We start from the raw sequence: 25,829 nt of genomic DNA, 5'->3' as shown, positions 1-25,829 counted from the left end.
GGCCCCTGGGCCTGGCAGGGGAGGTGGGGGTGGAGGGAACACAGGGGTGGAGCTGGACAGTGCTGGGGTAGGTACAGGAAAGGTTGCTGTGCACTGCTCAAGGACTGCTGGTTGTGGAGCCACGTCAACGCTGAAGCTCTGGGTGCGGCCCACATACTGGCAGGGAGAAGCCACTATCGGCTGCTGGCTTTCCACCTTAGCTGTGGGAGCAGTAGTGTTTTGGGAGGAACTGCCCTGATTCTGGACTAAGTTGGTCTGGACACTCTTGTGGGCCTTGTCCAGGGGGCTTGGTCGGGGCCGCCCTTTGATGGACAGCAGTCGCTCAACCACCTCCTCCAGGGTGCAAGCCTGGGCTGCAGGAAGGAAGTGTGCAGAGTCAAGCGAGAGGGCCAGAGATGGAGAGAAGGCTAAGGGTGACCACCTCCCACATGGCCTCCCCACACAGCCAAAGACCTCGGGGTCTTCACACCGGGCTGTGCCCTGTGGCACGCCTCGGTCCTCCCAGCTTCTCACCATCACTGGCCAGGAGCACAGCCCGGTTCACCAGGTTCTCCAGGGCCTCCCAGAGCAGTTGGCCTGAGCGGCCAGCAGGCTCCAGGTGCATGAGACCCTGCAGTACTGACAGCAGCTGGGCCGATGCTGGGGAGCAGCTCACCTGAATTGACCAAAAGGGACAAATGGCCATCCTACCACGTGCCAGGGGCATCCTGTCCTATAGCCCCATCACCTCACTAAAGCCCTGATGGCAGGATTACTGGTGGCACCGAGACATGCTATGGAGACATTAATGGCACCCCTGGTCTCTATCTGTTACTGTCACCCTGAGATGAGAGCTGCTGCATTCAGTAACTGAGACTGAAGGCCAGGTAGATTCAGTCTACTGAACCCCACCAGGCCTCAGAGCTCTCTGAAGTGCCCAGTAATGACTACCTAGCTGCAAGGCGGGAAGACGACATAGCCAAGATGCAGGAAGGCACGGCCAGCTTGGACAGCCTTGATCTTTGGAAGTTTGTCCCAGGACCCGCATCAGAAACACTTCTTCAGGACAACCCAGGCTCTGCCTTGTGGTACCAGCTCTGTGCCGCTGCCCCAGCCATCCTGGGGCTGACCCAAGCAGAGGCCCTGGCCCTAGATAGCGAAGCCCCACCTTGTGGAACAGGGAGGCAAAGACTTCCTGGTGGCTGTTCATGTTGATCCCATCGCTAACACGCTGCAGTTCCTCCTCATCCTCCGCTTTGGCCTCTTCGAAGGCTTCCAGCTGGATCAGCAGATCCGCATCCTCCAAGTCTCTAAGGGAGAAGGATAATTGGCTGAGTGGCTGTCCCACTGGAATCCCTTCCCAGATCCAGCCTGCATGCAGCCCACGTGAGCACCCTGGGCCTACTAGGCCCAGGGTGACTGACTCTATGGCCAGCCTGTGGTTCTGTAGCCTGAATGGCAGTTTGAGTGGTAATTCATGGGTCTGAGCCTTCCAACCTGCCAGGCTGCCCAGAGGACACCTGGGCATCTCTAGGGATAGGGTAGGGTAGATTCTCATGATGGATACAGGATGGGGTTGGGCCACCATGAAACACGAGAGGGAAGGGGCTTAGCCTGAGTCAGATGTCAGGAGTGTAAACTGGGACCAGATGCTGACATCACCTCAGCCTGTCCAATTAACTGACACACTCACTGTCCACCTGGAGACAGGTCCCAGAGCTCTGCAACTACTTCCATAACAGTGGAGTCAGGAAGGCTGCTCACGCTGACTTCCTGGAAGTAAAGAGCCCCCAGTAGGCTCTGACTTGACTATAGTCAGGACTGGGCTCTTAACTGGATGGACTCCCTTTGGAGATGCCAGGGTCAGCTGTGCTATACCAGAGCTTCAGAGCAAGGGGGGCAACCATCAGAAGTATGTACTACATTACAGCTACGACACACTGCATATCCGATCCTGAGTTAACAGGAAGCCCTGGACTAACCTGGCCACATGGCTCCAATGGGCAATGCCCAGGAGGGCATCTAGCCTGAGTCCTAGGTTCATTCCTGGAAACAGGAGTGAACCCTCATCCCATCTGGAGATACTGCCTGGCCCAGGTGGCGGGAACCCCAAGGAAGGACTGGGGAGGGAGCAGCTGGCAGAGCCAGCCACAGCAGGGACTCACCGTAGCCGGGTCAGAATATCCAGCAGTTGTAGCCCTGGATAGATGGATGGATGGATGGATGGGGTTAGAAAGTCTGGAGACTGCCTCTGATCTCCCTCCGTCTCCAGTTCCTTGCCACACGGGACTTCACTCTCCTTTACCTCCCTTCTCCCTCCTTTAAGACTATCATGGAGTCTTAAAGTTCCAGTGGGGACAAGGTCTAGATATATGGTAGTGCTTGTTCAGAGGCCATTGCATGAAGGAACAGAGCTAGAATTGGGAGCAGGTCCCCTGTCTGCCCCAACTACCCAGACAGCTGCAAAACAGAACCCTTGGTGCTGACGCCCTATCTATCACAGGAGCCAGTGGTGGTAGGAGGCACCTAGACCCTGGAACACTGCCTTCTTCTGGAGCCCTAGGGATATGGGCTAAGGGAAGAACTTGCTGCAGTCCCACATCCCCAGGGGGTATGGCACAGGCTGGGCTGGCCCGGTAGACCCTTTGGAGGTCTTCTAGAAGCCTGGCCAGTAGGCAAGGGCACTCACCAATGAATTCACTCCGTAGCTGGGCACGAGTGCGGAGGTCCTCAGGACCCAGAATGATAGCATTGATCACACTGAGCAGGGTAACCACATAGGGCACATTGTCACTGTCCGAGAGTTCGTTCATGATAACGCTGAAGCGGTACTGCTGGCTGCACACCATCTGCAGGTTGGGTGGGGTCAGGGTGTGCTCCAGCAGGAGATTCTGTACCGCTGGCCTGGGTCCCCAGTACTTACCTTGTAATGGTCCAGGGCATCGAGCGTCAGTGCATGGCCTTCAGGTGAATAGATGCACAGAGCAGCCAGCAGTTCAAACACCTGCTTCTTGACCATTACATTGGAGGTGTCCAGTGCTGTGGAGAGCCAGAACGTCTCAGGAAGCTTATTGTCCTGTCTCCCCATCTGTCTTTAACATACCTGTGATCTAGGGCTAGAGCCTAGCATGACAATTCCAGCTAAACTCCAAGGCCCAGCCTTTGCAAACTGATATTTCCCAGTACTCTGACTTCTCCTCTTGGGCCAAGGTGGGTCCTTTCAGGAAAGGGCTTGAAGGCAGGGGCAGGTACCTGGTGTCTATAGAGCCTGGCCCAGCCCAGCACAGCCCCTGCAGGTGGCTCTACGCTCATTTTTTCCAAACTTGACAGCAACTGCATCCATCCCCGACAGCCTGCAATGCCTCCTCAACCCCTGTGAGCCCTTGCTTCCTCCACCCTGAGCTAGGCAAGTTTTGGGGGTGCTTTTCATCTGGCTGTGATGAGTGACTTGATGGCGTGTACAATCAGGTCCAGGCTAGGGAGACAGACTACAATTGGTGTGGGTTAGGGTTAGACATATTGGCAGTCTCTGGGTTCTTCTCTCACACAGACCACATCCCACTGGTCACTGCTCCCTAGAAGGTCTTTGGAGCCCCAGTGGGACCTAGTTGCTTCCACTGAGGGACACATGAAGACTGCTATCCAACCTTGGTTTTCTTGCCACAGTCAAGGTGTTAAATAAAATAAGCCAGAAATTGCTCTTGAGGTATGCAGAGGCAGAAGCAGGAGGTGTGGCCAGGGACCTGTTCTTTGTACCAAGGCCCAGAGGCTGGAGGGGTAGAGCCAGCACAGGGCTGATGGTTACAGAACTGAGGAGACAACTAGAGCCAGCTGGTGGAAGGAAGGATTTGGGCCCGGAGGCCTCAGTGGGGTGAACTGTCTCCACCTTGCTCACCTGGGGGCTATTTCCCGAATGAGCCCTCAGGTCCCCCTGCCCTCACACAACGGCCCACAGCTCACCCTGGGAGAGCTGGCGCACATAACCCTGGTTGCTGAGGATGTATTCAATGCCCTGCTGTGAATTCATGACTGCACGCACACAGCTGATGCACGTGAGCTGCAGCAGGGCATCCGCGATGCGGGCCACACCACGCCCCGACAGCCGCGCCAGCGCCTCCAGCAGCAGGTCCAGGCCGCTCTGCTCCAGGAACTGCACCATCCAGCCGCCATCGCTGCTCTCCAGGCGCTTGCGCAGGCCCGAGTAGTTGACCACCGAGGGCATCTGCAGCAGCCGGATGCACAGCTCAGGCTCAGCGCTCTCCAGGTTGGCCTCTGTGGGGTCTGAGTCCTGTGGCCCCAGCTTCTCCTTCAGCGCTGCCCACTTGCGCTGAGCGCCTTCCTTTACAGACATCTTGTCAAACTGTAGGAACAGAAGAGGGACAGGGCCATCAGCCTGATGGAGGAAGGCCAGCGTGGGCATAAGTGACACGTGGAGGCACTATTTGCTGCCTCAGTTTCTCCTTTAGGTTTCTTGCTTGTGGGCCAGTGACTTTGTTCCTGACCTCAGTAAAGGCTCTTTCTCACTCCAACGGGATTTGAACAGCAGACAAGAAGGTCCTACCATATACACAAAGACACTGTGCCCAAGGCTCAGCACGAGGTAGCTAGATTAGAGACCTGTGCCCGGGCATGACTTGTGTGGTCTGTCCTTGCAAGCCCCAGATCAACTAGGAGAGGCCTGGGGTCAGTGAGGCTGCAGGCAGCCATGCTAGCTGGAATGCTATGACATCGTGGTGGTGACACAGCAAAACCAGCTCTCTGGGCTCCCTTATCTGGCTCCAGGCACTTCCCACTGCCCATAGCCTCAGGGACGCTGGGCTGGGAGGAGGGACGAGTCACTGGAGTAGGCTGAGGACTAGGTCTAATGAGATGCTCAGTGTTTAACAGAGTGGGTGGCAGCTCCCCTGGTTTCAGCTTGTCTGTGGGTGGGTGCACCCAGAGAATAGAGTCCCCAGCACACAGAACTTCACCTGGTTCATTAGCAACAGTCCCAACTCCAACTTAGGAAATGCTCCCCCATCCTCCAGTGGAAGGAGGGGGCAAGTCTGACCTAAAATATTCTGCAAATAATGCCTTTCCCCAAAGCATAACTGTAGATAGACAAATGACACTCTTGCTGTCTCCTCCATCGGCTCCGTTTTCTGGCCTGGGCCCGGCTGGTTGTAATGCTTCCCCATCATACCCCTGGGGACAGCTTCAAACATCATACCCCTGGGGACAGCTTCAAAGGTCAGGGGCATCCCAGGCTCTCCTGTAACCATGTATGGCTGGGATCTTATATTTAGCATCTGAGAGAGGCAGCATGGAGCCATGGGAGGGAAATATGGAGGGAAAGAGCTCCCATAGTCAGAGGCATCCCAAGGGCCCAGCCTTGTACTCTCCACAGGACACATAGCAGGCATTTTACCTGCTGACAGGTGAAGGACTGCAGGCAGCATGCGGGGAGGCTGGTCCTGTGCCCACATTCACACTGTGGGATCCCTGCAAACGTTCCTGGGACCCACTGAATGCTGGGAGGTCAGTGCACATAGCTTCAGGTTCTACTCTGCTCTCTGAGGGAAGGGGGACCCCAGGCTGAAGAGGTATCCAGTCCATAACTTGAGTGGAGTAAGAGCTCAGGCACTTTGCCGGTGCGGTGCTGGCTCCTAGGTGTCCGCTGTCCTCACCTAAGATCGTATTGCCCCAGGTGGGTGCCCCAGAGCATACCTGCCCAGCACTACTGACAGAGCTCCTAGGAGCCTTGCTCCCCATTCCCCACCCTTTCAAATGCTGGTGGCCAGCAGGTCTGCCTTAGAAGCAGCCCGGTGTGTAGCAGGGATTGGCCTGGAGCCCCCTACCCCCTGGCAGATTTCAGCCCAGCCATTCTGCAGGTTTAAGCCTCAGTTTCCTTCTCTGCATCTCTGCCTCAGCAGCATCTGGGACCAGGCTAGGGCTGCTTCTCTTGCCAGTAGGTAAGAGGATAATATCCAGGTAGATCAGCCTGGGTTCTGCACTGTGCCTCCCTCACTAGATCTACCCTAGATCTCTGCCTTCGCCAAGTCATAAGGCCAAACCCTTTCAGCCATCCAGCCTTCTACTCACCCAGATACGCAAGACTTTACGGCTGCCTCTGCCCACCCATTCGGGGCCTTGCCTCCAACTTCTCATCCCTGCTGCCGGCCTGGACCCGGTCCCTCCTGGGCAGTGTTAGACCCCGAAGTTCGTCTTGGTGGTAAATGCTTTACCACGGAACAGAACTGGCTGACTGGCCTCTGCACACTCCCCAGCTCCTGTGCTGCCCAAAGAGGTGCCCAGAGCTGCCTAACCACCCCCATCCCTTCCTCCATTGGCCAGAGGCCCTGTCCCCTTGGCACAGGCCGAGTGGCCGGAATATGAACTCACCCAGACCTGGTGCTGGCATCCAGAGTTCTCTCTGGCCAGGAGCCCCAGTCCTTCCCACTGAACCCACCCGATCTTTCTGGGGCTATAGAATCGCCAGAGCTCGAGGCCCCTAGACACAAAGATAGGGTACCTGCTTGCCTCACAACTGACCCTCTGGCACTGGCCAGTCCTTCTGTCCTGTGTGTACCCTGTCCCAGGACTGTGGGCTCACTCCCTGACAGCATTTGCCCTCTGTACCTGTTGAGTGGGCCCCAGATTCATGCCCACTGTCCTGGGTAAATTGTGTTGGGGGCTATGCCCTGACAGACCTGCTGATGGCTGTGTTCACCTGTGACAGCCATCTGCCTGGGAACCAAGATGCCAGAATGAGGGACACTCTCCTTCCTGTGACATGTGCCGGGCTGCCTGCCTCTCTGTAGGCTGACACTGTGTGTGGACAGGTGATGGTATTGAGTATTAAGACAGCACCCAGCCATTCCACAGTCCAGGAAGTCCAACAGTTGGGACCTGATCAATAATCAATGAAAGTCTGCACTCCCTGAGGCCACGCTTTGGACTCAGAACCAAGCAGAGAGAGGCAAATCTCTAAGCCGCAGCCCCAGTTCTAGTTGGCCTCCAGGAGGCCTCCCCTTTCCTCCTCTATAGAAACTATGAAGCTTTCCCTCTTCCGACTGCTTTCAAAACTCTGGCAGAGCTGAGGATGACCGCTTTATTCCAGCAGTCTTTGGGGAACTGTACCCAGGAAGGTAGGGTGCCAAACAAGGGTGGGGCTGAATCACTCCTGTGTTTTCTGTCTGTGTGTCTCACGGAAATTCTCTCTCTCTCTCTCTCTCTCTCTCTCTCTCTCTCTCTCTCTCTGTCTCTCTGTCTGTCTCTCTGTCTCTCTGTCTCTCTCTCCCTCCTTCCCTCCCTCCCTCCTTCCCCTTCTCCCTCTCCCCCCCTCTCCCCGCCTCTCTCACCTGCAAAGTGGGCTGGTTGCAGTGGGATCTAAACAGAAGTAGAGCCAGCGGTCAGAATGAGCAGTTAAAATACTTGCCTCTGATTTTTGTTGCTGTTGTTTTGGCGACAGAGTCTCATGTTCTCTAGACTGGCCTCAAATTCATTATATAGCTGAGACTGACCCTCAAACTCCTAACCTCTTTTGTACCTCTGAAGTGCTGGAATTTCAGGTGTGTACTGCCACAGCTGGCACACAGGTGGTTTAATGCCTGTCTGTGGATGACGGGTCCTCCCACTTCCAGCTCTGGAGCCAAGTGTCCAACTCTGAGCCAGACCTGGCAGAGACTCAGAGGGGCTGGCTCTCCTAGCCTTGCCCAAGGTGTAGGGGATGACCCAGGACAGGAAGTCAGCGTCCTGGGGTAGAAGGGCTGGTGTTGCAGCCCAAGCTCTTGCAGACGGGGATCAGGAGAGGAAGACCTTCTTAATCTGCTTACACGATCCCCTCCCTCGGCACTAACAGGACCGCAGAGGGCAAGACCTTTGCAGGTGTGGCCTCTAGATCCAGGGGCTCAGGGCGGCTTGTCCCTTACCTAGACTTTTCTTTCTTTAAAAAATAAAAAAAAGGACAGGGAATCACTATGTAGCCCTGACTGGCTTGTGACTTGGTATACAGTCCAAGCTGGCACTGAACTCACAGAGTGCTGGGATTAAAGCTATACACTACCATGACTAGCTTACACATGTTTTTTTTTGATTGTTTGCTTGTATTTTGGAACACATGGTTCTTAAGCGTCACCTTTTCCACCGGCACAGGCCAGGCCTTCCACTTAGACTGCTCCCAAAGGCAGGGTTTCCCTCAGGGTCTACAGAGACAAGCCCAGATCTGACAGGACTTCCAGGAGAGGACTGGGGCTGCAGGCTTCGGGGCCACCTCCTGCGAGGGTGGCTCACAGTAATAGCTGGCTGCCTCCTCCACAAGCCCTGGGCCAGCCTGGGACCTGCATCCCACATGCCTGGGCAGCTCCTCTGACTCAGGGAGCTCCAGAGGCTTCTGCCCCTGACTAATCATCATATGGGAGCTGAGTGGGGGTGGAGGGCCAATGCCACATACCTCGCACGTATCCCATGCAAACAGGGAAACCAAGGCAGAGACAGTAGCTAGGAAGTCCTGCATGGGTCACCTAGCACACATTAAGGAACCTGAGTAAGCCACAGACCCCACATCTCAATCTCCTTATCACTATATCTAGGAAAACATGAACTATAGTTCCAGGAGCCAGAAGGCCCTGTAGCCAGCAGCCCTGGGCCTCGGCTCTTAGACACATCTCAGAGTTCAGGTATCCCTAGAGGAGCAGCAGCCCGGGCTTTGCACCTAAGCCCTGGGAGGCAGGGGCTGCCGTCTGCACCCAACCCTACCAGCCCTAGGGAGCTGATGAATGAACAACGTTGCAGAGGTTAAGTAGCTAGGGCAGGCACAAGCCAGGTTAGGGGATCCCTAGAGGGGCTGCTGCCTGGGGTGGAGAGGCAGCTCTGAAGAGGCATTTTGCCAGCATCAGAATAAGGCCTGGGGTGCTACTGGGCCTAGAGCCAGTGGGGGTTGGGGGGAACACAAAAGAGTGAGCTTGTCTTCCATGGGTGGGTGGGAGGGAGAAACGGCAGAAGCGGGATTCCGGAACTGGGTGGCAGGGGCTGCCACACTGTATTTTTAGATCTTCCAGGAGCCCGAATTTTCCACTGCTTGACAACCCTTGTTTTTGCAGAAGTGCACACATTCCTGGTAGCTTCCTGGTGCTCAAGGACAGCCTGCTGTCCTGCTCTGACCCCCAATACCTTTCCTCCCAGCAGCCGCTCCCAGCAGGCCATCTTCCTACCAGACTGTGAGGGCCTGGGGTGGGGGACCTCAGCTGGTCTGAGGCTCAACTCAGGTAAGACAGTCTCTCTGCACAGTGGGCATCAAGGAAGAAATGCATTCACTGTCCCCATATCCACAGACATGGCGTGCACACAGCCTGGTGAAGGGGCTGCTCAAGTGGCACTCCGGCCTACTTCCTCTTGTCACCATGGCTCAGAAAGAGGGTGAAGAAGCCTGGACTTCCAATCCCCAAGGGGTTTCCTGGAGTGTGTGAGGAGAGTGAGGTCCCCTGGGCCTCCTTAGTATGTGGCTCAGGACACAGGCCCTGACGCAGGCCCTGGGAGGGAGCATGCATGAAGGAGCACACACGGTACAGACAGGAAGGGCTGTGGAGCTTCCACGACTACATTAACACCTGGACTGTCACCAGGACACCTGCCGGAATGGCAATACAAAGAGTCAACAGGCAATGCCTTCTAGGGCTAAGGGGACACCCCTCTGTCCCTGCTCTCTATGAGGAAGGTCTGCACAAAGCAGCTGGGATTCTGTGGGCAGGCAGGGCTGGGGGGTGGTCTCAGAATGCCCTCCTCCCCTCAGGCAATGTGGAGACAGGAAGGGTGGAGGCACCCACGGCAGGAAGCCGCTTTCACTTCCACCCGCTCTGGGATGCTGTGGGGACTCAAGCTGTTCTAGAACTTGCAATGTCACTAGTGGGGCCCCTTTCTCAGCCCGACTCCCCACCTGCATAAAGTACATGGACGTAAAGGTGTCCTCTGACAGCCCAGTCCCTCTGACGTGAAGCCCTGAGGGCTGTGGTGTGGCCCAGGGGGATGACAACTACTGTGGCCATCTGTGAGGGCACTTTCTGAGCACACAGGATGGGAAGCTCCTGCTGTGGCCAAGCCCCTTCAGGTGAGCAGACCTGGGGTTCTGAGTTTGCAGAGAGGGAGGCAGAGTTACGGCTGTGGGCTAGTGTGCTACAGTTCCCAGCTCCTAACCTCAACTTCCTTACATCTGCAGGGCTGCACTCAGGGTTTGTGGCCATGGGGGTGGGGGTGGGGGACCTCAAGCTCATCCTAGAATTCAACTACTTGGGTTCTCTATCTCCAAAACCAGTCATTCTTGAAAAAAATCCCTCCTCTAACAAGCTCCACGTGCCCTCTGATCCCCCAGATGGTTTCGGCCAGGCCTTTCCAAGTCTGGGAAGAACAGCTGTCCCACAGGATGCAGGTAGCAAGTGTTGTATGCTAGCCAGCCCTCAGAGTCCAGCCTCATCCCTGTCCGTAGCCAGCATGGGAAGGCTGTCCTGTCCACCCACATGCCAGATCAAGTCCCCACCCTCTGCCAGTGTCCAGCTGCAAGCTCCCTCCCCCCACCCCCGCCACCATACACCAGGGGCAAAGAGAACAAAGACACAGAGAGTGGGGGAGGGACAGCATGCATGTCCCCTAGCACAGCCAGGGGCAGCGGCCAGCGCTCAGAGAAGACAAGGCGGCTTCCATGTGAGAGGGCTTCACCTCTGACCCGCTGGTTCCTTAGACAACCCGGCAGATTTCCTGTTTCTGTCCTCATACGATGGATGGCACGCGTGTTACTGCCAGCATCATGGTTGTCAGAAAAGAATGTCACTTTTTAACTGAGCCTGCTGCATAGGGTGGGCTGTGCCCTGATAGTCTCTCTCTTCTTAGCTTTGAGCCCACATCTCCCTGGCTCTGCTTAGCATTCCACAGCCACCTGGCCCCAGGGAGCCTGTCAGGCCCAACCGGGTGAGCAAGATCCTCAGCCTGGGTGCGTATTTTGTTCACAGTCCTGGCCTGGAAATGAGGGCACGGAGGCTCCTGCAAGAGCCAGCCCACGTTGGACTTGGGTTTCTCTGGCCAGGATGTTCACCAACAAGCCCTAGCCACTAGGCATGGATTGGCTGACCCAGCACTGTCCGCACGACAACCATCAGGCCTGTAAGCGCCATGTATCTACTGCTTACCTTTTGCCCGTCTCAGAGATGACCTCCCGTCTCCGATCCCTCTTAGAGACAGCCCATCTCCCTGCAACCTGCTGCAGAACTCGGTATCAGGCCAAGGGTCCGGCCCTACTCCTGTCTATACCTTCATAGCCTGTGCCCTCTGTGTGGGTGCTCCTGAGAGATGTCGTGTTCTCAGGCCCCTCGTGTCTATACATGAAGCCGGACAGAGAGAGGCAGGGACGGGTAGCACCCTCTCCCAGCCTAGGCCAGGTAGGGGCAGATGTCCACTTCCCTGCCGTGATACAGGCAGCAGTAGAGCTGTGTCTGGAGCAGAAGCGAGGACACAGGGAAACCTCAGCCCAGGGGTTCAGGGGCCCTGGACCAGGCAGGCAGGAAGACCGAGCCACAGAGATGCCAGCTTGCTTCACAAAGCTTGGAGGGGTCCAGGTGGCTTTCAGGCCACATTTACCACTAGCCAACTTCCTGCTCAGTGCTGGGGAGGACCATGCTGGGATTGGGAGATGGTGCCAGTTGGAGGCGGTGGGTCCTGGGTAGCCTCCGCCTCCCGCTGTCAGGTGTGCTAAGCAGGGATGTGTGACCCTCCTGCCCCCACTGGGCCTTGGGTTGGCTTCAGTGCTTGGCTTTGATGTTGGAGCCATTCCTTCACAAGAGTTTCACTGGCTTCCCATCCACTAAGAGCTTCACACCCAGACTCTCGTCAGCAGGAACTCTGTCAGTGCAGGGCACACATGCTGCTGGTGAGGCAGAGCTCATGGAAATGCAATACCCACGTGGATCTGGGATTCTCTGAGCAGGTCCAGCTCTGCAAACACATGGATGCTATGAGAGCCCAGACAGGGGCTGCTGCCTGGCGACTATGACTTTGTCAAGGCCTCTCCTGGGATCTTGGCTGCCCTCCCAGGAGTCCACATGCCTCAGGAATTAGCCAGGGGCAGGAGACTTGCTGAGGCTACCTAGCCTGGTCTCTCTACTCTTCCCTCCCCTCTCCTGACCTGTCTGCTTCCTACAGAAAGGAAAGCCGTCATGAGGGCGGGACAGGAAAGCAGCCTTGGCCATCTTGTCCTCAAATAGTGGTGAAGGGTCCTGGCCTGCAGTGCACACCCTCTCTGTCTTGCTTGCTCTTTAGTCAACTTGACACAACTAGAGTCATCTGGGAAGAGGATTCTCAGCTGAGAAAATGCCTCCATCAGATTGCCTCTGGAAAAGTGCATTTTCTTGACTAGTGATGGATGTGGGTAGGCTCTCTCTGGGCAGGAGGTCCTGGGTACCGTAAGAAAGCAGGATGAACAGACCATGAGAAGCAAGCCAATAAGCAGTCCTTCTCTTGGCTTCTGCTTCAGTTCCTGCCATGAGTTCCTGCCCCGTCTTCTCTCAGTGACGGAGTATGGCCCAGGAGCTGTAAGATGAAGTAAACCCTTTTCTCCTCAGGTTCTCTTTTATTTTTGTTGGTTTGGGTCATGGTGTTTTACAGCAATAGCAACCCTAACTATGACACTCCCCTCGGCCACACCCGACCCTACCTACCACTACCTGATGAACCCGGGCACTAGGTGTTCAAGGCAGCGGGTCCTACTATAGTCATTGGAGGAGAGGGAGACTGGAGGGTGAACTTGCTGTTCACACACCCCATTTAGACATTCAGCAGAGACCACCTGGCCAGGACGAGGCCTTCGACTCTCTGAGCTGCAGTGTCCAGTCCTGAGACCTTGTCCTGTGGTGAGCATGTGTCCATGTAGGTCAGGTTACCAGGGTAAAAAGGCCACATATTGGGGCCTCATCCTCACACCGCCATAATAGGTGGTACGGGGGGAGGGGTAAGAGGGCTTTGTGTGGCATATCACTGAGTACGACCTCCTGGGGGGTGATGTGGGGACAGGAGCTGATGCCTACAGCACAGGCACTGTAAGTGCCTCTTGTCAGAATAGACGGTAGCTCACATACCCTCCAGACAGAGTGAGAGCCAAATGGCCAGATGGGTCCCGTCAGCCCTTGGCTTCTCTACTCTCAGCACGCAGACCTGCTCACAGACTGTGGGAGGTGAGGAGAGCAGGGACTGGGGACAGTGCTTGAGGGATGATGGAGGTGGCCCCAGCAGAGGAATGACACTAATTAGCTCCTGTCCTGGTCCTTATGTAATCACACTTTAGGACAGGGGCACAGGGAACACAGGCTCAGCACCATGTTCCCCTACCCAGTTCCTGTGCAGCTGGAGTTGACATGTGCTGGGTGCCGGGTGCTGGGCAGGGGTAGCTGTGAACGGACCCATGTGCTGGGTGCCAGGCAGGGGCAGCTATGAACGGATCCATGTGCTGGGTGCTGGGCAGGGGTAGCTGTGAATGGATCCATGTGCTGGGTGCTGGGTAGGGGTAGCTCTGAACAGATCCATGTGCTGGGTGCCAGGTGCTGGGTGCTGGGTAGGGGTAGCTGTGAATGGACCCATGTGCCGGGTGCTGGGCAGGGGTAGCTATGAACAGATCCATGTGCTGGGTGCTGGGTGCCGGGCAGGGGCAGCTATGAACAGATCCATGTGCTGGGTGCTGGGTGCTGGGCAGGGGCAGCTATGAACAGATCCATGTGCTGGGTGCCGGGTGCCGGGTGCTGGGCAGGGGTAGCTGTGAACAGATCCATGTGCTGGGTGCTGGGCAGGGGTTGCTGTGAACAGATCCATGTGCTGGGTGCTGGGCAAGGGTAGCTGTGAATGGATCCTACTTTGGTTCAAGGCCCAGGCTGTCTGAACGTTCTCATAAGACCTTCCTCACTTAGGTCATGCTACCACGGTGAAGGCCACATATTAGGGCCCCATTGTCACACCTCCAGTGACAGGGTCCATCCTCCCTGTCTACATCAGATGTCCCTAGGCCCGTACCCCTTATGTTCCCAGGGGAACATAAGACTGACTCTGTAGAGACTGACTCTGAAGCTCACTCTAGAGATAGAGAGGCATACCCTCTCCAACCACAATGTCCACTGGCCTAGGAACCACGCACCTACTAGACACCTGCTGTATGTAAGACAGGGAAGTGGGGTCAGGTAGTACAATATCAAGCCCCATCCTTCAGACCACGAGGACCCACACATTAGCACCCTCACAGAGCCCAGGGACTCAGCCTACCCTGGAGAATGCCACCATCCCTGCCCAGAATGGCCCAGCAGCAGCCTGCCTGCACCCACAGGTGGCTCCGTCACCCACCATCCGGCAAGTCTCCTGCCTCCCCCAACAGCTTTCACGAGCCTGGAAACTTTTCCCCTGGAACAAGTGCACTTTGATAGAAGGTGAACAAGTCTATTTAAGGTAGGTGCGTTCAGGTCTCAGCACAGGAGATGGGTGCAATTAGCTCCGACAGCCATCAGCACCCCCACAAAGTGAGGGGCCTCACCTGAAGGTTAACCCCTCGCTGCTCAGTAGCGGAACCTTTGCTAACAGCCTGCTTGGGTAGGTGGGTGGAGGGGAGCCCTGCCTGGTGGACAGGGAGCTTAGAGAGCGCAGGGAAAGGGTAGGAAGGCAGAGTCAGGCAGTTCCCTCACACCTACCTCGCCCTAGGGGGACCCCCCCTAGGTCAACTTGGACAGCGCTCCCCAGCCAATGGGTTAGGGCAAGGAGAAGCATCAGTCTCCAACCTTGGAACAAACAACCATTTTTTTTTTTTTTTTTTTTGCTCTAGGGGCTACGGTGTCTGCTTCCCAAATGCTCCCTGCCCTGGGTGACACCCTGAAGGGATCCAATCTGAGACATTCTCCTCACCCTTCAAGGTTAGGTGAAGAAACTAAGGCCCAGAGAAGGCAAACGCCACAGGAGGATGGGTAAGGAGGGACTTCCCAACTCTAGCTTCAACCTGGGCGTGCAAGCTTTAGAGTGGGTGCACTGGAGCCCAAAGCAGGAGCGGGGCCATTTTTGCCACTGACTCCTGGTGTGTCCAACCTGTCGCCGTGTGCCATGAGACCCTGAGTGATTAGAAGCCTGGACACACAGGCCCACAGACCCCTCTCCGCCCCATGGTCCTCTAGGGAGTCCACCAAAGCATAGCGGGGTTTCCTACCAAGATCCCCTTCATTCCCAGCGTCCTTGCCCAGGAGGACAGTTGACAGAGGTTGCCACAAGAACCAGAGCTGTGTCACTCCCTCAGGTCTGCCTTTGGTGTGCAAGGGCCTGCCTCAGCCAACCGGCGGGCATCTTTAGAAGCTAGCTGTCTGGGCGGGGCCGCAAGCTCACACGGTGCTATCCCGGAGGCGGACCTCCAGTTGAAGTTTATTTTCTCAACTGTGGCTGATTCATGGTCAGGATGTGGTAGCCGCAAGGTAGGGGAACTCCTTCAGTCCGACCCCGGGCAAACACCCTATGAGCAGTGAACTTCATCTCCGTGTCAGCCCGTAGTCGAGGGCCAAGAGCGTGGGACCAGGTTCTTGGCCACCTTGGTGCACACGCGGCAGTCCGCTCTTCAACCCCAACCATTTCCCTCACTGGCCCCAGACTCGGTTTCCCTCTGGGCTACAGGCTAGCCCGAAGCCACGGACTTACCGGGTGGGGGCACAGCCGAGAGATGGTGCAGAGGGTGCTGTGTCCCGGCGCCGGAGCGTCTGGAGCTGCGGGCGGAGGCCTCGCGGCTGCTTTCCGCACAACCTAACCGCGCTCGCAGGCCGGGCGGGGCTGGAGGGAGGAAGGGGAGGTGCGGCCCCACCCGACGGCGGCCACGTGGGGGGCGGTGCTGCCCAGGGCGGTGCTGGGTGGGGTCTCCAAGGAAGCCCTGCCCACCCGGGTCTGGCTTCTCTGCAGGGGCGGAGAGATGAAAAGGAGTGGGACATTCCAGCACTCGACTGGAGACCGGCTTGCCTCTGACCTCACTGTCAATCTCCACCCAGACTCCCTAGCACGTTCCTTGTGTGTCCCCTACGCTGGCCATCTGGTGGACTCACGAGTTGGTCAGGTTCCCCCTCCACCTCCGGTCCTACTCTGCCTCCCACATGGGAGCCCTGCCCTAGGCTGCTGATCTCGAGAGTCCTCCGATGTCCCTACCTTCATCCTTCCTTCACGGGAGCTAGCTCATTCCAGTTTCTAGCTCTGTCCTGAGGACCTGCTGAAGTGCTGTCGCTGGCCTGAGCCCACGGAGCTTCAGTTTCCCAGCTTGAAGTCGTATCTCTAAAAGGTTTATGAACATGAATAAAGGTTCTCCATTTACTTGTGCCTTGAATCTTCCAAGCTGGGTGGAGGGCATGTGGCGGACGGGCATAGTGGAGGGATCTGGATCTCCTGTAGCCATTCTATCCTGGACACAACATCATGCTTGGGGGTGTCTGTGTGCTCTCCTGCCACACGAGATTAAGCCCACCCTTGGTTGTCTGTAAATGTCCATCTCAGTATTCTGTGCCCCCTTGCTTGGCCCCATCATCTCGAGCCCAGGACCAAAAGCAACCTTTGATAGCTAGCCAGTGTTGGGATGGCCCCTGAGTGCTGGGTATGCACCGCCAAGGCAGGTGCTGACTGGCTCTTGGATGCTGCCCAGCCTGGGATGTAAGCCTTGGCCGTTCCTGTAGTGGGACTCAGCTGTTCTTAGAAGGCACAGTCCCTGCAGCCTCCTAAGGAGCCACTCAGTCCCACTATGCCTCAGCACAGAGACCTTCTGACTGAGCTGCAATTCTGGCTACCCAACATCTCCTAGCATAGGTGGCTCCTTCCTGGAAGGGGTCAGCCAGGTTAACTCACCCCTGTCCCAGGCTGCCTTTGGCCCGAGGGTGTGTTTACTTACCAGAAAGGAGGAATGTGACTACAGCCCCAGCCTGGAGGACTGCTGGCCTCAGCCTGACACCACCCCTCAACCCCTTGAGCCCCTCCATGAGACCGCAGGGGCTGTGTGAGGGAACTGAGTCATCTTTCCAGGAGTTTCTGCACCTCCCGAGGGAGGTGCGGGGCCATTGGAACTGTACCTCAGGTGAGGCCAGGCCATGAGAGGCCAGAGCAAGGTGAAGGGGGCAGGGTAGCTAGTTAGTAGCTGGGGTCAGAGATCTCAGATCTGGCAGTTTGTGGCTCTGGGTGCTGCACGACTGGGGCTTTCCCTTGAACCTCAGCTTGGGCTCTCTGTGGCTACAGCAGTGACGTTTCTGCTTCAGGAGTGTCACCTTCCTGAGTGTGGCTGTTCTCTGGCCCTTCCCATTTCCTTTGTTTGCTTGTTTTGTGAGTTGTTGCACTATATAGCTTAGAAATATTGATTCTCCTGTCTCAGCCCTTGGAAAGCAATAGGATTGCAGGCTTGTGTCACCATATTTTCTCTCTCTATCTCCTTTCTCTGTCTCTTTGTCTCTGTCTCTCTCTATCTCAGTGTCTATCTCTCTTTGTCTCTGTCTATGTCTCTGTTTCTGTCTCCCTCTGTCTGCCTCTCTGTCTCTTTTTATCTCTGTCTCTCTGTGTCTCTGTCTGCTTGTCTTTGTCTCTCTCTGTGTCTCTGTGCCTGTTTCTGTGTCTTTGTCACTGTCTTTCTGGGTCTGTCTCTCTGACTCTGTCTGCCTCTCTGTACATCTTTCTTTTTCTCTGTTTCTCTCTGCCTGTCTCTGTCTCTGTCTTTCTCTGCTTCACTGTCACCCTTGGGTGCATTACCAAAGTGGCCTCAGACATGTGCTTTCTCTGGCCATATCCAGCTGGGCCCCACGTGACTTTAGGAGTTTCTTCCTAGTAACCATAGCTATGGGCAGCACACATCCTGGAGTGTGAGTCTGTCCTCACCGTTGCAAGTACACACATGGCTCCTCACAGCTCGACACTACATGCCTACAGTCAGGTCTGCACCAGCCACCCATGCCCCGTGCTGACTGCCCACTCAGGCAGAGGCCCACACACCTGCCCACACTGAGAGGGTTCATGTGGACATGGTGGGGCCACCACCTGAGGAAAGCTCACTACTGCCTCATCAGGAGCCAGAGCCTGGCTGGGATCAGAGCAAGGGTGGAGCAGACCTTGGTATCGCCAGCTTGAGCTTCGCTGGGAACAAAGCAAGCAGGCGTGGGTGTTTCCAAAGAGAAGTCTTCCAGCTGGGTGGAATGGCTGGCCTGGTGCACAAAGCCCAGACAAGCAGCAGGTACAGCAGGTGACTCCTTGCAGGCAGAGGGGGTACTTCATTCAGGCTGGGACCCCAAGAAGCAGCAGCAGTTTCATTTCCTTTGTCACCTGGGTTCCTTTTTATCTTCTGTCCTTGGAAGCTGTTTCTTTTCTCTTCCTCCTGGGTTCACTGAGACTCTTTCTGATGGTGTTAAAGAAGTAAGAGCATACATACCCACACACCACTCATCTACCCACTGGCCTTGAACAGTTGTCTGACAAAGAGAAGATGGTCCAGCTATCTTGGCATTAGTGAGAAGGCCTTCATTGGTTCTAGCCCAAGCCCATACCCTGACTATGAGCTGTGCTGTGAACCCTCGAAGGCCTCCGTGCCCCTCACAGTATCCCTTTGCATCCCCCTTTTCTCCTGTGTTCCCATGAATGCTCTGAGAGTCCTCAAGTGCTTGCCTTGGAGGTAATGCTGGAGAGGACCCATTCCTGACCCAAGGCAGGTGTCAGGTTGGAACAAGGACTATTCATCTGCTTCGAAAGGGGACAGTGGGCAGGTTGGTTGGCCAAGGGCTTAGGTCAGACGAGGGCTCTGTCCTCTTGGTTTGGATATTGCACAACACATCAGAGCATTATCTCAGATCTGCAGATTTTGTGTTCGTGAATATGCCTACTCAATGAAATTTATCTACAGCCCTAAGATCAATACTGGATGTATATTTGCAGTCCTTCACAGGCATATACTCATTGAGAAAGCTGGGCTCACTGATGGGCAGGTAGAAGTTTTCCCCATCTCTTTAGGGCACGATCTTGTATTTGGGCTTCTTATTGGTGATCTTACTATTAAAGTGTCCACAGCTGTAAGCTCCAAAAGGTCCTACTGTGTCCTGGGAAGAGAACATGTGTGGCCCCTGTATGAGTTCGAGCGCTGCAGTCTTGTGAAGAGAACATGTGTGGCCTCTATGAGTTTGAGCGCTGCAGTCCTGGGAAGAGACATGTATGGCCCCTGTATGAGTTTGAGTGCTGCAGTCCTGGGAAGAGAACATGTGTGGCCCCTGTATGAGTTCTGGCGCTGCAGTCCAGAGTCAGTATCAACAGAGCAGTAACTCATTAAACAGGTCATCTTGAAGATGTTACCAGAGGCTCGCAGACACCTACACTTGTACCTCCTTAGCCACACAGCTTGGCCTTTTTTAGTTACACCTGGCCGATGGCCCACAGCAGAGACACGTCAGCCTTTATTATGTCAGCAGATTTATGGAACATAGGGACTAATAAAACAATGTATGTATTTGGTTGATGTGTAACCGAGTCTTGTTTTATAGCATGAGTTTCATTCTTATGTACCCTGGATCTGCCAGCCATGAAACACTGGAGACCCCTTGACATTTCACTGTGTATTCTCCACCCCCAGATATGCACCTCTGGAGACAAGGTCTCCTCTTGCCTCTTCATTTTCAGATTTCTTTTTTTGGCCAGGGTTAGAATTTTATAGCACATCCATCCTTGTATTTCTACAGAAACCTTTGGCTCATTATATTCTTTCCTGTATTTCTAACTTGTTCACACCACACTTATACATACACTCACAGACTCACAAACACACACTCACACACAAATACACACTCACTCACACTCACATTCACACACATACTCAAACACAACACTCACATTCACACACTCACATACATACACACTCACACACACACATGTATTTTTGAGAACTTCACACATGAGCACTACATCTATATGACTCCTGCCCCTTGTTCCCCCCACCAACTCTTTACTAGTTTCCCCCAAATTCATGATCCCTTCTTTGATTTATTGTTACATGTGCACACACACACACACACACACACACACACACACACACACATTCATATGTGTATGTATAAACTAAGGAGTCCATTTAAAGTATGCTTATTCTATTTTACTTTACACATGTGGACATTTTTGCCTGCATGTATGTCTGTGCACCATGTGCAGGAAGTGCTTGCAGAGGCCAGAAGGGTGTGTCAGACCACCTGCCAGAGGTACAGATGGTTATGAGCTGATGTGTGGGTGCTGGGAGTCGAACCAGGGTGCATTGGAACAGCAAGTGCTGTTAACTGCTGAGCCACCTCTCTAGCCCTGACTCAGTGCATTTATCTTGGACTGACCAGTGTCCAACTGGCTTGAGTGTCCAGGCAGATGACTTGGGACAGGATAGCCTGTGTGGGAGCCACACCTGTGGAGACAGAGCCTCCTCTTCTCTGCAGACGTTAGCCACTTGTAGCTCTTTTTCTAGGGGTAGAACCTTATGGACTTACTCGTGTCCAAGCTGGCCTATCAACTGGTATGGTCATTATGCTGGTCTTGTTGAGGTAGCCATATTGTTGAGAGTTCACAAGTACCATTTCGCTGTCTATCTAACAACAAAAGCCTTGGCTCTAGCTCGTTATTTCCCATGGCTTTGAAATATCCCACCATTAAACATCACAATCCACACAGCCGTTAGACTGCTGGAGGTCAAGGGGTTGGTGCAGTCAGCCATCTTCCACAGCTTATACATATAGACAAGTTTCCTGGTGGGGGCTAGCCTCTGCTCTTATATGGACACCCAGGGTGGGGTTGCAGGCACAGGTGCTCATCTTGCCCCTGGCTCCTTCCTCTGCACAAATGCTGGCCCTTCACAACTGGGCTCTGAGCTAGACAGCTGTTCATGGATCACTAAGTGCTTGGTGGCTTCCTTACCCCAGCCCCCTGGCCAGCCATTGTATTACCAGGGACCATGCCCAGAGATACCATCTGGGCTTTTCTGCTGATCTTTGATGAGTCCAAGCCACGACTGTACCCCTCCATGCCCTGGCACACACATAGACCTCTTCTTCCGTTTCAGGCCTCTAGTTGACCCATCATGCCATAGCCCAGAGATATGCACATGGCTTCTCACATTGTTTGGTGCAGTGGAGGTAGGAAGGCCCTCAGGTTTGAAAATTTTTGATACAGTTGGATCATCTTTTGCTAGAAGGGGGGAGGGGTTCTGTAGTCACTGTAACTACAGCCTGGGTACAGGCTGGGTGGGGTAGGGACAGGAATGCCCAAGATGGCATCCCTTCATGCATCCCTTTGAAGCTTTGAGTATAGGGTGGGTCCCACCATTGCCTCCACCCTGGCCTCTGAAGCAATGTAGCCGTATTCTTACTAGTCTTGAATCTTTAGACTCTTAGGGGGTGGGGACAAATAGGAGGGGAGAGGGCGAGAGCAAAGAAATGCAGTAGCACATAGGTTAAGGCTGGCTCTCCATCTGTGTTCTTCAAGTGACGTGAGTGGAGCCTGCATGTCCTCTCTGCTGGTTTTGGCAGTGGCTCCCAGGTCTTGGGAAAGTATTTTGAGGGAGGTTATAATGCTGATTAATGAATGTCATACTGAAGTGAAGGGACACCACTGTGAGCCGACTCTCACTAACCTTACTGGCCCTAGTCCTTCCTGATGCGCCCCAACACTCCCAACTTGGTCTCCTCACACCATGTCTCCCTGGCTCCCTGAATGTCTCTCCCCACTTACATATTGGTCTTTGGTCTCCTGATCACTATGGACAACCCACTCTGCCCTGTTATACCCAGCTGATGGCCCAGAAACTCTGAGAAGTCAACTCATTAAAATGAGAGAGAGTGGGCATAAGGCATGCACCCCAGTCCGTAGGATAGGAAGAGATATGCCATGTGGCTACCGGGGGGTATCAAGAGGTCATCCAATGATTACGGAGCACCTCGGCTATGCTGACCTTGCCTCTGCTCTTGCTCGCAACTCAGGTCACTGTATTTTATAGGCCTCTTCACCTATGAATTTTCAAGGTTGACGTTCATCCTATTACAGCAGCAGCACACACAGAGTCACATGACGGCCCTTAAACACCAGGGTGTATTTGATTAGTCCTATTATTCTGCTTACAGACCCAGTAAACTCCACCAATCATTCTCTGGGCCTTCAGCTCCACATTCAGATGCATCCATGACTGAAATGCATGTGATCTCCCTTGCCAGCATGTCAGGCATAAGACGTGATATCAAACTGTTGAGGGAAATATTAAAAAAAGAACCTGTCAGCTCTCACTGCCGTCACTGCCAACTCTCTGGGTCTAGCCCCCGCGCCAGATGATCTCACTCTCGTGGTCTCTTGGCCCGCTAACTCTCTCCCTTCCATGCATTGCCCCATGCACCCCTGGTTAGCTATCTCAATACCCAATTACCGGGTATAACTAAGACTTTTAAGCTTATAGTTAACCAATTAGATTTATGTCTTAATATCACATTTTACAAGATGCCAATACAATAATTTCAGAGCCAAATGATAATGATAAAACTTTAACCCAATTATTCTAACCTTTTGATAACACTACATCCCCCTCCATTCTGGTTCTTCTCCCCCTTACTCCCCCAACCTCTCTCTCTGTCCCCCAAACTCCTTGCTCCCGCCTCCCTCTTCCTGCCCAATCACAGGCCTGCCCCTGCCCTAATGTGATTGGACAGAGAAAATCCTGCAACATTAAACAGAGTGATGCTCAAGTCCCTTTAAGAATCTTTCTGGGGGGCTGGAGAGATGGCTCAGCGGTTAAGATCACTGACTGCTCTTCCGAAGGTCCTGAGCTCAAATCTCAGCAACCACATGGTGGCTCACAACCACCCGTAATGAGATCTGACTCCTTCTTCTGGAGTGTCTGAACAGTGTACTCACATATAATAAGTAAATAAATCTTAAAAAAAAAAAAAAAGAGTCCTTCTATGGGGAGCTAGAGAGACTGTGCAGTGAGTCAGAGTGCTTGTTGCTTTTGCAGAGGACTGGGTTCGGTTCCCAGGACCTATGTGTTGGTTCACACCATCATTACCTCTGGTTACAAAGGCCCTGACTTCCATAAGTTCTGGACACGAATGTGTTGTACACACATGCAGGCAAAACACTTACATGTAAAATAAAATAAATAGATCTAAAATAAAATTAAAAAAATCAAAACCAAAAAAAAATCCTATTATGTATGGGCCATGGAGATGGCTCAGTGGGTAAAGGTGCCTGCCACTAGCCCTTATGGGCAGGACTCACGTGGTAGAAGGAGAGAGCCTGTCCCAACTTCATCCACCCACACTGTGGAAAGGGCACACCAACACATGCACACACATACACACACACACAAAATAAGTTTAACAAAAATTCTAATTTTGTCTGCAAAGGCAAGCTAATTCTTTCATTCCTTTACATTTAAGCCGCAGATCTAAGTCAGCTACTCGGTCACTAATCTTCAGGGGCAAACACACCTACGTAAGCACCTGGCTGTCCTGTGCTCCTCTGACCCTCTCAGCCCCTGTGAGCTGAGTGCAGAGGCCCCTACTTTACCAAGGACACTGGGGCTCAGGGGAGGGATCGTCCCTTCTTGGTCTGACCCTGAACACTGTACCAACGACTTCCCCCCCTGGGTGCTGAGCCACTCCCGGACAGACCGACCCCCACATCTAAACGAAATGCCTCGACTCCCAGGTAACCCCAGGGTTTGTTGACATCCTCTTCACTCTTGACCCAAGGGTTCCCTGGGAACAGAAAGGGTGCTGTTGCATGGCCACTAGTACCCCTATGTTGGGGTGCTGGCCAACAGCCACTCTAGCTTCCCCCCAACCCCACCCCGCTGGGATTGGGCTGGTTGCACAACACACAGCCGGCATTAAGTGAGTTTAGAACATCTAGTTCTTACACAACGTCTGCTCTCCTGCGTTACTGCTAGACAGGAAGCTATGGCTGCCCTCATCCAGTTTGCTTCCCGCCTGACGGGACCCACTGCCTTGATATGGGTGAACGCTGGCATGTGACCTTTCCTCACCTGCCTGATGGGCACCTCCAGCCCCTGCCTCAGGACACCATGACTGCACTTACACATGGCTTGCTCCTGCTTTGCCCCAGTCACTCCTTGAGCTTCGCTTTCAGGGGAAAGGGTCCATTGTATCTTAGCCAGGGACAACGTTTTCAGCCTTGAATTGGAGGACCACCCCTTATGCTAGAGCCAGCAGCAATCTACCGGGGATGCAGCTCTCCTATCCCTCGACCCTGACCGACTCAAGCCCTCTCCTGGGCCTGCACATATCTGAAGCTCCCTCCCTTGGCTTATAGCCTCCTTGCTGCCTCTCCAGTTGGTGTCTCATTCCTATCAGTCCACTGACACTTTATTACCTTGGCCTTATTTGCAAATGAAATAGATGTCAAATTCTCATTCTTTACCTGCCATATCAGGATTCATGGAGGGGGACAGTGGCTGGCCTGGTGCTATTCGCTAGGCTTCAGGAAATCTGTATGCTGAGTCCCAGAATCCCATGGGTGAGGTGGGCCAGGTTCTGGATGCTATACTGAATCTTTCCACAGTGAGTTGTCGCTGGGTACACCCTGTTCCCCAGCACCAAACCCCGATTGTGATGAAGCCAGGGCCTTCTCTGCTGTCTGGGAACTAGGGAAAGCTATGTCAAGCTCTGTAGGCTAAGTCTGTCCAGAAGTTCTTCCTCTGGATACTTTGCATGTTAGCATTTATCTGTCCCACAGATCGGCACTCAGAAAGCCCATGCTGGAAAAGGGTGTGAAGGGCTGGCCAGCCCTCTAGGTCCTCCTCACAAGCTCTATTTCCTTCTGTGGGGACGATGACACCCATCTTCCCTTCCCATTTCTGGTGGGGCTTTGTAACGTTTGTCCCCTCCAGTGCCTGGTCCAAGGAGTGAGGATGTTCGCCCAGTGAGTCAATGTACCATCAGCATCAGGAAACAAGCTCCTGTTGCCCGCAGAGCCGAGCCCCTAGAGCCAGGAGCTCCAGTCAGAGGCACTCTGCTCCTGGGCCTCTGTCTCAGAAAATAATTTCAGGATGAGTCAAAGCAAAACAAAGCTTGTTAACTTATTGTTAAAGCAGAAAGACAAGAAGTACTTAAAGAGAGCCAGATGCAGAAGTAAGGCGAGGACTGCTTCTAGGTGCCTCAGTGACCACCTGTGGCATTCAGGGCTCTGAACTTCTTTATCTGCAGCTAAATTTACATATTTGGGAATACATGCACTGGTCTATCTTTAAAAAAATGCTTTATTTATTTTGGTTACATGGGGGGGCACGGTAGGATGTGCATGTGCATGCACATATGTCAGAAGCATGGCCCCTGGAGCTACAGTTTACCGCCCACTGGGAGCCCTGTGTTGCGGGTCTAGGATCTGAGCTAACCAATCTTCAGGAAGAACAACACTCACATTCCTAACTGCTGAGCCAGCGTCACAGTCCCTCTTTTTTTCTTAAAAGAAAATGTTTTCACACTAGCTTGTTTGTGTGTCTGCATGCACACACATGCACTTCTGTGAGGATACGTGCCACAGTGAGTTCCTTAGCCACCTCAATGATCTGCAATGTTTCTTAAAGGACAGAGCGGGTGTATCAAAATTCCTGTGTGCTAGCCCATCCATGGTGAGGATCAGAATTAAAGCCAGGGGCCCTTTCCCTTTTCACGTCTCCTCTATCCTGTCTCAAGTGTTGTTGGGTATCCTTGGCAAGAAGCCTGTTGGGTAGTCTGTAGTCAGTGAGGCGGAGGAGTAAGCTGTCCTTTGCTTCCTAGGCTTGTGTCTGGTCTATCCAGCCCCATCCAACCAGAGGTGGGGAGAGGGAGAGGGAGAGG

General features: G+C 54.0%; 1 protein-coding gene across 1 annotated transcript in view; it reads right to left on the bottom strand.

Moving 5' to 3' along the window:
* Positions 1–15,794, bottom strand: part of Inf2 (inverted formin, FH2 and WH2 domain containing) — a 26,853-nt gene extending 11,059 nt beyond the window's left edge. Inside the window, exons 1-8 of the mRNA XM_031357746.1 lie at positions 15,652–15,794; positions 3,940–4,339; positions 2,903–3,018; positions 2,669–2,828; positions 2,145–2,178; positions 1,148–1,289; positions 514–655; positions 4–353 (exon numbers count right to left, since the gene is read on the bottom strand). Of these exons, the coding sequence (XP_031213606.1) occupies positions 4–353; positions 514–655; positions 1,148–1,289; positions 2,145–2,178; positions 2,669–2,828; positions 2,903–3,018; positions 3,940–4,330 (1,335 nt within the window). The 5' untranslated portion in view covers positions 4,331–4,339; positions 15,652–15,794. The remainder of the gene's footprint in view (positions 1–3; positions 354–513; positions 656–1,147; positions 1,290–2,144; positions 2,179–2,668; positions 2,829–2,902; positions 3,019–3,939; positions 4,340–15,651) is intronic.
* Positions 15,795–25,829: the final 10,035 nt, after the last annotated feature.

Source organism: Mastomys coucha, unplaced genomic scaffold (assembly GCF_008632895.1).
Source record: "Mastomys coucha isolate ucsf_1 unplaced genomic scaffold, UCSF_Mcou_1 pScaffold6, whole genome shotgun sequence".
NCBI lineage: Eukaryota > Metazoa > Chordata > Mammalia > Rodentia > Muridae > Mastomys > Mastomys coucha.
The sequence above is the reverse complement of the archived record's forward strand: the minus strand, read 5'-3'. Positions and strand labels throughout refer to the sequence as shown.